Source organism: Cyprinodon variegatus, unplaced genomic scaffold (genome assembly GCF_000732505.1).
Source record: "Cyprinodon variegatus isolate N-32 unplaced genomic scaffold, C_variegatus-1.0 Scaffold419, whole genome shotgun sequence".
Classification (NCBI taxonomy): Eukaryota; Metazoa; Chordata; class Actinopteri; order Cyprinodontiformes; family Cyprinodontidae; genus Cyprinodon; species Cyprinodon variegatus.
In genome coordinates this window covers 583,631-596,293 of record NW_015150872.1, presented here as the reverse complement: position 1 = coordinate 596,293, position 12,663 = coordinate 583,631, and the positions used below count along the sequence as shown (strand labels likewise).

The following is a 12,663-nucleotide window of genomic DNA, read 5'->3' as shown; positions in this document are numbered from 1 at the left end:
ATATATATATATATATATATATATATATATATATATATATACATATACATTATGTCAGTTTCCCAGTTTTCTGCACACACCATAACCTGTTCACAGAAAGCTGTCTATGGAAGAGCTGTTTGTAACGTTGAGTAGAACAAAAAACTGTGGCTGATGGTCTAGTAGTAGTGATACAGCGATGAAAATAAGTGCTTAGGCACCCTGCTATTTTTGCAAGTTCTCCCAATTAGAAATCATGTAGGGGTCTGTGTATGTCCACTGTGAGAGACATAATCTAAAAAAGAAAAATCAGAAATCACAATGTATTATTTAAAACTATTTATCTGTATGATACAGCTGCAGATAAGTATTTGAACACCTGAGAAAATCAATGTTATTATTTGGTTTATAGCCTTAGTTTGCAATTACAGAGGTCAAACGTTTCTTGTAGTTTTTCCACAAGCACACACTGCAGGAGGGATTTTGGCTCGCTATACTCCACAGTAGTCTCACCAGCTGTCGCTGAGGAACATAGAGTTTCAGCTCCCTCCAAAGATCCTCTATTGGGTTTAGGTATGGAGACTGCCAAGGCCATGCCAAAACCTCACACACATATATATATATATATATATATATATATATATATATATAAAGACTGGGCAAATCAAATACCATAAAACTACTGGAAACATGACAAACAAGCATACACGAAGGACTTCTAATGCAGGCAAAAAAAGCCAGGAGAATGAAAAGTAAGGTGACAAATGGTCACACTTAGAGGTCTGCAGAAAAGAGAGGCATGGGCCTGAATGTTATAAATCAAATATTACACTGCACTTATTTACCTAATGGCATACAAAGGAAATGCCTTTTGAGGCATGCCATTACAGAAATAAGAAAGTCCCAATCAATAGCTTAAACAAGTTTCACTCATTTTTCATTGAAGAGTTTCTTTTCTATTCTGTCTTGTTGTTTCCGTTTTTGTTTTAAAATTTTGCATACATAATGTATATGTGTGCCTACTAAAGAAAATGTGTTATGCTAAATGATGAATATAAAGATCCTTTGTTTTTTTGTAAATATTCAGAATTTTCTTACCTGAGATTTTGTTTTCTTTGTAGATGTTCAATTGCAAATTCTGCAAATTTGTGCTTAAGTTCAGCTTTATTATGAAACCCTCGAGCTCCTGCCAGTAATTAGATCAACTACAAACATGAACTATGAAAGTGTTTTGGTCAAATAAACTGACAGCTTTGGCAACAAACCCTGTGAAATACTTCAAAAAGGACTTATATCGGGTAAAAGGCAGTATAACCACTTTTAGGAAAGTTGTAGGTTCTTGGGACCTTGTTAGAGTGTGATATAAGATGAACTGAATAAAATTAAACATTTTATAACAGATTTTTATGGCCTTTGTTAGAAAATTTAAAAATGTCTCATTATGGGTGATCAGCACGATAATGATTCCCACTATTTGACCGAATCAAATGAGAAATTGTATATTAGACATAAAATCAACTTATGTAGAAACAGGTAAACAGGAAAAAACGAGCCCATAGAAGAGGACCCATGTATCCAAATGATGGGCAGACAAAAAAAACAACAATAATAAACAATAAATAATAGTATTCCGAATATATTAATTTTTGATTTTCAATCTGATATTTATCTTCTATTGTAAATTAACCCTGTCGCATCATGGGTCCCAACAGCTGTAGACTTTGTTGACCAGATGCATCAAGTAATTTTCACTGCGGAGAACTGTATGGCTTAACTGTCCTTATTAAAATAATGATTAACGGATTTGAAATAAGAAATGGAAATGACTATTATGACTTAAAAACTTTCCAGTCTTCTCAGTTTAAACCTACGTTAACCTGTACTTCATCCACACTGCCAGTCTATACTCAGTAGCATATTGCTTGTTTTAGAGAACTTCCCAACATTGCTGTAATGTTTAAGCAGGATTATGGGAAGCAGTAATTAAAATGTCAGTAGATCAGGAAATGCAGGGAAGTAAAATGAGTTTCAAAGCTCTGGTGTGACAAAGAGTCTGTCACTTTTCTGCTCCTTAACCTTTTTGTAGAGAAGCTTAGAAGACAAAACAGAGGAAACTTCTAGCAGGTTTTCAGGAGTAGAAGCCGGGGTATTTTACAAATTTATACAGTATACTAATGCATTTCTGTGTAGTAATTTTATTTGCAGAGAGTTTGCTCTAACTTCAAACTAACGGTCTAACTAACTACACTCCAGGCACTAAAAAAATCCACAATCTGTCTTCTGTTTCTTTTTTTTTATTTTCAACCACAGTAAAAGCTGTGAATTCAATTTTAATTTTAGTTCCAATTCTACAGTCATCCAGTCCTCCTACACAGCGTGGAGGGCTGACTCAAACACCTCAGGTGTGCCTTTATCTCCCACCCTGAGCTGAACAGCAAAAGAACAAATATTCTGTTCTTAAAAAAAAAATAAAATAAAATACATTCAAACAGCTGCAACTGATTGCTTTTGATTCTATTGTGATCTATTTGACACAGTGACATCATCTGTAATCTATCTATGTTTGATATCTAAAAAAAAAAGAGTAGAAATGAGCTGTATGGGGTTGCCATGGCAACTGAGCAAGGGGATGTGGAGTGTTGCTTGAGGCAAGGGGTGATTGGGGATGCTGGGGCAGAAAAAAGCAAGGTAGTGGGTGTAAGGATGTATGTGTACGTACCGGGTGAGAGGTGGGGGCTGGTGGTCAGCTGGGGGGTGGATTAGCTGACCAATAAGAAGAGAGCAGAGTAAGAAAAAAAACTATTAATAGTAAGAGTCAAAAAGACATACAAACCATCATTGACACAAAGTCTTACTCAGCTAGGAGGATTCCTAGAAAAAAGAAAAGACAAACAGGAAAGGGGACCCTGTCGGGTGGGGGTGGGGTGGTGAGCATGTCCAAAACAGGAATTAAGAGAATAACTATAAACTATTGAGATCTAGATCATTCAGAATGGCTGTTTCCAGATATTGACAAGATTCAAATACGCTGATCAATAACCACAGGAGGGTCATGAGTGGAAAAACAACAAGAAAAACACAGAAGAAAGTGTGATAAGTGAATACTCTAATTGGTTGTTCTTCATAGGTTTAGCTGCAGACTGGGGTATCTCAAAGGGAAGAAGCAATAAAAGGCTGAGTGAAATCTAGGGAAGTGGTGAAGCAATATAAACATAAATTCTGGGATAAAAAAGGTAAAATGCAATTGAGTTTTAACAAAAGCGTCAAAGTTAATCATCCCTGCTGTTCATTTTCCTGACATTAATGCAAGCTACTATGAGATTTCTTTTTTATGGTAATACCTTGACTTGTTCCAAGTTGCATGGTGGCCAAACCATCCAAACAGCACAAAAGCCCACACAGGAAACCATTATCTCACAGTTAGTCCATCATTTATAACCAAGTATGTGCCAAGTCTTCTCTGTAGAAACTCCAATCCCAGCTTCTCAGTTGAAATACACTAGTTTAATATAAATGCTCAATATGCACGCTCCGTTGTTAGTCGGTCGCTGGCATCTTTCTTAAATTCATTGTTACCACAGAAAATGGTGTGGCTTTATATGCTTCAAACAAAATAAACAAAACCAGAATTTATCTTAAAGCCTCCTATACACTCTAAAAAGGAAATGCTGAAAATAAAAATTAAGTGGGGCAAACTTAATCCTCTTCCTTTTTACCATTTGTAATAATTAATTTAAGTTCAAGCTGCATTTTCTTGATGCTTCACTTTCCTTACAATCTGTATGAATGTCAAAAATGGCCACACAAAGCAAAGAACTAGAAATAGTAGAATGAACATCCCCAAAAAGAACTGCTTGTCAGAGCAATAAATTAGAGATGATAGATCAATAGTTATGGGTGATAGCGGGAACATATAAACAATACAATATAATTCCAAATGAATCAAACTTCTAAGAAATGACACTGTCCACTAATGAAGCAGCACTGATTCACAATCAGTTTAGCAAGTTGTTGTGCAAATGGAATAGACAACAGGTGCAAATTATTGGCAATTGGCTAAACCAGCTCAACAAAAGCAGTGGTTCTGTAGGTGGGGACCACAGACCACTTATCTGTACTGAGGCTGTCTGGCTGATGTTTTAGTCACTTTTTAATGTTAGTAGTGCTTTCACACTCATGGTAGCATGAGACATACGTATACTACCACCCACACAAGTGGCTCAGGTAGTGCCTCTCATCCAGAATGGCACATCAATGTCAGCTGTCGTAAGAAGCTTTGCTGTGTCTGTCAGCATAGTATCTAGTGGCTGTAGACGCTACCAGAAGACAGGCCAGTATGCTAGGAGACGTGGAGGAGGCTATAGGAGGGCAAAAACTCAGCAACAGGACAGCTACCTCCGCCTTTGTGTAAGGAGGAACAGGAGGAGCACTGCCAGAGCCCTGCAAAATGACATGCAGCAGACCACATATGTGCATGTCTCTGCAGAAAAGGTTAGAAACTGACTCCATGAGGATGAGTATGTGTCCACTGATGGGGGTTGTGCTCGCAGCCCAATACCGTGACGGACACTTGGCATTTACCAAGGAAAATAAAGTCGCTACTGGCACCCTGTGCTTTTCACAGATGAAAGCAGGTTCACACTGAGGACATGTGAAAGAGTGTGGAGACACCATGGAGAGCTTTCTGCTGCCTGCAACATCCTTCAGCACGACTGGTTTGGCAGTGGGTCCGTAATGGTGTGGGATTGCATTTCTTTGGAGGGCTGTACATCCCTCCATATTTTTGCCACAGGTATTCTGACTGCCATTAGATACCAAGATGAAATCTTCAGACCCCTTTTGAGACCATATACTTGTGTGGTTGGCCTTGGGTTCCTCCTAATGCAGGAAAATGCTAGCCCTCATGTGGATAGAGTGTGTCAGCAGTTGCTGCAAAAAGAAGGCATTGAAGCTAGAGACTGGCCCACCCATTCCCTAGACCTGAATCCGATTGACCACATCTGGGACATCATGTCTTGATCCATTCACCAACACCATGCTACACCACAGACAGTCCAGGAATTGGTTGATATTTTAGTCCAGGCACTTGACAGCAAAGCAGTGGGACACCTGTCATTTAAACCTGCCCTGAAGTACATTTTTGACATTTCAAAAACCCTTCGACCATCTGGTTTATGTGGTGAATTTGTTGTGAAATTAAGAAATAAGGTCAAACAGTGCATTTTTAATTGTTACAAGTAGGGATGCACAATATAATCGGCCCCCTATCGGTATCGGCCTGTATCGGCCTTAAACTGAATATCGGACATCGGCCACCCCACCGATATTTAACCCGATATTTGATCAGCTTCTGAGTTTCTAAAGTTTAAATAAAAAATAAAAAATACTACTTCTTCTTCCTCAAAAACTTCTTTTTTACAGACTTAAAAACTTCTAAAGACGTGGGAAAAAATATTGATACATTAAAATATCACAATGTCTTCATATGCTGGTATATTGCCATTTAAAAACACCATATCAATCTCTTTTACTAATGAAATATTGCTATATGTCATTGTTATGCTACTAAATCCCCCCAAAATTCACGAAATTTTGCCATATTTTTATATGTTGATATATTGACGCGGTATCGATCTATTTTACTAAAAATCTCACAAGAATTTGCAAAATATCACGAGAGTTTGTCACAGAACGATGAAATTTCACGAGATTTTGAAAGTAAAATAGATCGATACCGCGTTTTTAAAAATCAATTTGAGATCAGCATATGAAAATATTATTTTTCAAAGTGTCAGAAATGGATAACAAAACTGCTATTTTCAATGACTACTTATTTTTGACCAGCTTTAACATCGGTATCGATATCGGTTATCGGCTACATGAGTTTTAAAATATCGGCATATCGGATATCGTCCAAAATCCCAATATCGTGCATCCCTAGTTACAAGTATATGTAGGTGATATGGTTGAGCATTTTATAAATCTTTTAGTGAAAAGAAACATTTGCTTCAGAATTCATATGTGAAATATAATAAACTGTATATTTAACAATACCCACTTAAATACCACTTAAAGCATACTGAAATCTCTTCCATGAATTACTCTCCAGGAGTCTCTTATTTCAGGTGTAAAATTTTTTCTATAAAAAAATTGTGAAAGTTATGTTTTTTTTTTCTTTTACAGTAGAACAACCACAGCAGTCCTGGATCTGCTTACTGTATTGTAATTTTAGATTCAAAATCACAAATTCATATACAGTCAGAAGATATCCTGCTATTTGCGCTTGGTCATTCTCATCAATCTTTGTAGCAGAATAAGGAGGAAACCAGAGACACCTTTCAGTGTTAATACTGTAGCTCCCACAAGCCACTAATGTGACTAATATGCAAATCCTTCATCCTACGCTGTTGATTACACGGTCTATAACAGAATCATAGTGTGTCTGCATATACATCCTGTTTGGGCAATAACAGCAGCCACAAATGTCCATGGGGAATATAAATATAACATTTCTTTTTTTTCTGCGATAAAGTCTAACATGCAGGAATGAACAATATTACCATGACAACAGTTTCTACTTGGAAGCAAACATGTAGAGAGGTTGAAGAGAGATGGAGGGAATGAAAAAAATGCTAATTGATTTGTGAAATATATTTATACTTTTAAAAGACAAGGTAATGCCTGGCTGGCCTTGGTAATGCCTCATGCATTTGGAAACAACAGCTATAAATCACTTTTAAACAAATGTATCCTTTTTTATTACAATATGATTAATTAGTAGTGTTTGCTGAATGTCTCTTAAATTTATTTTCTCTTTCTGTGTTTCCTGATAACTCACCAAGAATTAATTAAATACCATTTTTGAGCTACTGATAAAGCCATAAAGCCCCTGTCACACCTTGACATTTTAGACCAGCATATGCCTGATGTATGAAATATTTGGCAAAAAAGCTGGCCTGCATTGGATAAGTTATGGATATTTTTTGTATAAGTTTTGTATAAGTTATGAGCACGCTGGAACATGCTGGAACAACTGGCACATGTCGACATACGTCCCAGCGTATGCAGCGCATGATCGTACGTGGGCCATAACTTAAAGGTAAGTTATATGATTGTTGACGTACGTTAAGTGTAAGTTACTCATAAGTCGTTTTGTCTAGCTTATCCAAAACCTATGAGTAACTTGTGCATAACTTATCAAAAACTTATCTCCAACACATATCAATGTATTTGACGTGTTCCAGAAGATCGCTGAATGTGTTTCTAACTTACAGGTACTGTATAATGGCATATTGGCAGTGTTTTGCTCTCATCCAGGCTTGATCCCCATCATAGGATGGGTGTGAAGGTGAGCATGAAGGATCCTCCCTGCAACGAAAAAGAAGACAAAAGAGAGATATTGACAAAACATCAATCTGCTTCATCACCTGCAAAGAGAGATGCAAAAAGAACAGCACAACTAACTGATATAGAACTACACATACAATACAACAACAAACAGTATTAATCAATACGGAATGCATAAAGTGGTAGCTGAAGGTAAAAACTGGTGAGTATGTAAGAAACCAGATCCAAGCACCAGTAGGTGTTTTTGAGATTGTGCTTGTGTGTGTTATGTTTATCCATAGGGAAAATGGTTAAAAGTGGTTGTGAAGAGCCAAAGAATGAATGAAATTATTTTACCTCTGATGGCAAAGGCAAATTTATTTATATAGCACAATTCAATACAAAGACATTGCAAAGTGCTTTATATGATTACAATATAGGAAAATAAAACTGAATCAGAGCAAGTAGAAGAAAAACTAAAAAAAATTATTAAAAAAAAATGCAGAAACAAGACTCATCACTGTTTTTTCTTGCTTCCCAGAGGATAGATGCTGATGTTCCTGGTAAATCATTGTACTTCAAGTATGGAGCCCACTTCATCTTTAAGCAGGGATGGATTAAGTCTCCAGCTTTTGTTTTGTGGGGTTATTTTCTTATTTATTACGGTCAAAGTGACATGAGCATGATCACTGACAGTGATAGGATGTATTACTACATCTGAAACATTAGACAGCAGCAAGCTGCTGATTAGGAAATAGTCCAAAAGAGAGTAGGAAGGATGGAGATTTAAAAAGAAGGTATATTTGTTACTTATAGGAGGAAGAGATCGCCATGCATCACAAAGACCAAAGTCGCTCATGTATTGTTTGACTACATTTAATGATTGACAACTGCGTGTCCCAACAGAGTCCCTTTTGTATTCAACCTGTCTATTTCCTCATTCAGACTAAAGTTGAGGTCACCTCCAATAATTAGAGAATAATCCCCATGTTTTGAAAGTGCATGGAAAAGTTTGTGGAAGAATGAGGGGACCTCAACGTTTTGGCCACATATGCTGACAATACATAAGTTTTGGTTATGAATACATATTTTTTATTATTATGAATCTACCATCAGGATCTATAATTTTGTCTAATACTGTAAAACTAATGTTTACCTAGAATTATAGCAGGCAGAAAACACATCAGGGAACCCATTTGCAGTTGTAGCTGAATGTACCTGCTGATTTCATTGTAAAGAAAAGACCAAATATACAACTTAAAAATGAAGAACTGATGGTGACCAGCAGACTTCCAAAACATTATGTAAATAAAGTAACCAGAAAAATTGAGACTTGACTTTGATACGTTGGAAATAATTTTGAATGCGTCACTGGAGGGCCCTTCACCCCACACAATAGTAATTTTGGAGAAAATGTTGCATTCAATATTTGTCCGTGTGAGTCCCTCCAGGATTAAATAAATCTATGCTATCTGATTTATTAATTTATGTTTAAGTATAACACAAGAAAATAAATATGATTATCATTAAATGCACCAAAAATATAAATCTCTAAAACTCAGTGTACTAACACAAATTAGTCCAGAAATCATGAAAACATCTGGATGCAAAACAAAAGAAAAAAACAGTCAAGCAAGGATAAAATTTTATTTTTACATCAATCTCCCCCAGAATGGTTTGTTCTTTGTATTATTTAGTTTATTACGGTTTGTATGTAACTTAAAGGAGACCTGTTATGCATAGCTTGTTTTTTTTGTCATTTATTTTGGGCCACTTCTGCTTCTTGAAACAGTCCAATCGCTTAGAAGTAACAACTGGGCAATTTTTGGGGATTGATAAATATTTTGGTGGTGTCTGGAAAAATTTGCCATTTTAGAATTAGTCCATCTTACTAAGCGAGCCCTTAACTAAAAACTTAAGCAATGTATGTCCTACTTTATTATAAGAAGAGGAGCACATTTGATCAGCTGGTTTAACGGCTGCATGCTGTGTATAGTACCTTAGGGAAAACACTTTTTTTGCTGTTTTTTTTGCAAAAACACTTTGACTAAAGAAAAAGGAAATGTATTCATTTTACTCACTGAATACATTTTTTATTTTTAAAAAATGTTTCAAAAAATACAGAAGAGTGTGAACCCAGCTTCTTGGAGATGTCAGTGCTACCATGTTATCAGTGCTGTTTTCTTCATGAGAGAAGCTACAGCAAATTAGCAAGCAGTAAAACTAATTTATTTCAAAATTTGCATTGATTTTTTTGGCTTTGTATTAGAAATATCTCTGTAAATGTTTTGCACTCGTACCTAGAAACTTACACACAGATAACTCTGAACAACATTTTGATAATACATTTCTGAATTACTTTCCAGTCTGAAAAGAAAACTCTCAAATGTTGTGTTGAATTTGATGGTGAAAGGGATTTTGGAGTTTCTCTATGAAAGCTTGGCCCTCTTAGATGTCCTTATGTTCTCACTTCTCTGTGTTCTTGTTTTCTCAGCTAAGCAAGTGAATCATCCCTCCAGCTAGAGTCTCATCCAGATCAATGGAGTTCTCCATATGGGTCCTCACAAAAATATCTCGATCTTTTACTTTGCTTTGCCATTGCCATGGAGACTCTAGCTAGTGGCCTTGCAACAACACAGACACAGAGCTTTGTACTAGAAACACATGCAACAGTATTGCTATAAAAAATTAAAGATATTCTTCATTCCCCTGACTGTTACCTCACTGCTCTTCACCTTCTTCCAAATCAGACTGTTTAAATTTAAGTCCCGAATTTGTGCAAAGAAAAAGGTTTCTAACTCGTTCACAATGTGACGGTGAAAAACGTACAATGAGAAGTGGGTGTTGACAAGGCTAAGGACATGCAGAACAAGCACAGCAAAGTCTGCTTTGAGTAATGTTTGCCTAACTCTTAACATGAGCTCTTGTACATTTTAAAAGCACAGCTTAAAAAAACTAACAGAAATGTTAAAAAAAGGTTATTTTTGATACATTCAAAAAAATTATATATAAAGCATGTGAGCAAAAACAAACGAAAAAAAGAAAATAAAAACTGTATAACACAATTTAACTTCCAGCTCGCCCATAAATATGAGACTGAATACTTTCATTCAGGGTTTTATAGATATTTGGTTGAATATTTGATAAATTTTACAGACAGAATTTGTGGAATTTGTTATTATTGATTGGTTTCAGGTTGTTAATATAGGTGACATATTTTCATCTTGCATGTTGGAAGGATTGTTCCAAAATCTTTGTTTCTTTACAACAAAGCCTGTTTGGATTTCCTCAGATTTATGTTATGTTGCATCAGCTAACATTATCCATTCTTTAGCCATGTAACTGTAGATTTAAAGGAATTTTACAGGATGTGGAAAATTAACCCTTTGTTTTTTGCTATTCCTTTCAGTTTGTATAGTGCAACAGTACAACTGGGGATAAACCTACAGTAGCAGATGGATGCAAAAGTTATGGAATTCAACAATTTCATGATTTCCAGCTAAGTGAAAAGGTCTGCAAAAAACTAAAATAAGATAAGATATAAAATGAAACTTGGAAATATAAAAATTTGACTAAAGCACAGACATAAAAAACATGTGAGAAAGAAAAATGTGTTATAAAAAGAAAAGCTGCATAGGACAGAGACGAGTAAATGGAACAACGTTGTAAATACAAAACTGCTCGAATAGATTAATTATGCTAACTCAGAAACACACAAAACTCAAGCCAATGGAAAATGCTGCCATTAGCAAAACACTGCAAGTTAAGAAAAGCTGCACACTAGCTCAGAAAATTTAATAATTAGAGTGCTCTAGACCACTAGAGTCTGACTTAAGTTACCATTCAGTGCTCCATCAACATAACTCTATTGGAGGTAGAAAGTTTATTATTTTTCTTTTTTAGGTATTTACATTTGATTGAGCATGGATGACTATCAAAAGCTTTGGGAATTTCTAATAGCTATGCTTTTATTCATAGAGCAATAACAGCAAATGTATGAGGATTTTTATAAGCATTCAAGATAACCTTTTTTCAAGACAGTGATGAAAACAATGTTTCTGAAATGTAGGTAAACCCGGTCAAATCAGTCGCTCTAACCATGAAGGATTATGCTAGTCTGATTGAAAGGTCAAGTCTAGTGTGATTGAGGAAATGCATATGGAATAATTTGGAAAAACATGGTAAGGTAATATATAATTAAATAATACATACCGGTAGGTTTGGTGCTTCAACATATATTTACCTCTAACATGTTTTTTTTATGTTTTTTGTCACACCTAAATTTTTCAGATTAAATAATTTTTGTTCATCTGCAAAGATAGAGAGTAAGTATGAGAAGAGTATCCCTCATTCAAAGCATACTAGCAAGTTTACCTCAGAATGCCTAAAGAAAAAAATAATGTTTTTTTGTAATTAATGTTTTGAATTGGCATGACCAAAGTAAGTCCATTCTTGAAAACCATCCAGTGTGTCCAAACTATAATAATTTAGCAAAGTTTGCTTTTTCTTTTTACAATTACAAAACTCTAAGAGATATATACATGCAAAAGACAACAAGGAGCAGACAGTTAGCTGAAGGAGAAAAGAATTCTGTTCGAAAGTCCTAAATCAGTTGTGACTGTAGTCACAAGAATCTTTTTTATGCATTCAGACAGAACAGCTAACTGGTGCATCTAAATTATGTACAGAACACCTTTCCAGACATGATCCGACCTGAGAGAAAAAGCTTAAGGCAAATAGCAGCGAAGAAAAACAAGGTTTCTATAAATAGAGAAGCTAAACAGCAGTACTCACCGCATGGGAACCATATAAACAATGTAAATGAACAATCCAGGGTTTTTATTTTGTCTCATCACCAAAAGCTCAGAAGCATATATAAAACATGAGGATTGGCAGTGAGTGAATTTCTTTGTGACTCTTTTTTTATTTTTTGTGGGTGTGTCAGCTCTTTCCTCCTGAAGCAAAGTAATTTATTAACTCTTACAGAACAGGGTATTCGAAGTCTCTTCGAATACAGTCATAAACCTAGGGGGCAATTTTGAAGATTGTATCCCCTTTTCCAAAGCACTTAGTTTTAGTCAGTGCATGTTTCATTTTTCTCTTTGTGTAAAATATATATATGGACAAAAATACAGCTTGTGTTTATGTCGAGACATACATAATAACTGTATATGTGCTGGTCCCTCATAGGAATTGCTGTTTTCCTTTAGGCAAAATTATACAGTTTTGTCCACTGGGCTGAGCCAAAATCAACTAAAACTGAAGGTTTTTAGAACTGCTTTAATTTTAGGTAACTGTTTTGGATAAAAGTCTATCTTGAAAATTATCTTATTGGGGATCAATCCCAATAAGATCAGT

The 12,663-nt window shown here is 35.5% G+C and overlaps 1 protein-coding gene across 2 annotated transcripts in view; it reads right to left on the bottom strand.

The window, feature by feature from the left end:
• LOC107093326 (pituitary adenylate cyclase-activating polypeptide type I receptor-like) overlaps positions 1–12,184 on the bottom strand; it is a 44,907-nt gene extending 32,723 nt beyond the window's left edge. Inside the window, exons 1-2 of one of the 2 annotated variants that reach the window (XM_015388318.1) lie at positions 12,100–12,184; positions 7,252–7,347 (exon numbers count right to left, since the gene is read on the bottom strand). In XM_015388318.1, coding sequence (XP_015243804.1) covers positions 7,252–7,270 — 19 coding nt within the window. In that variant the 5' untranslated portion in view covers positions 7,271–7,347; positions 12,100–12,184. The remainder of the gene's footprint in view (positions 1–7,251; positions 7,348–12,099) is intronic. The other variant, XM_015388321.1, reaches the window with a different exon arrangement.
• Between the last annotated feature and the right edge of the window lie 479 nt (positions 12,185–12,663).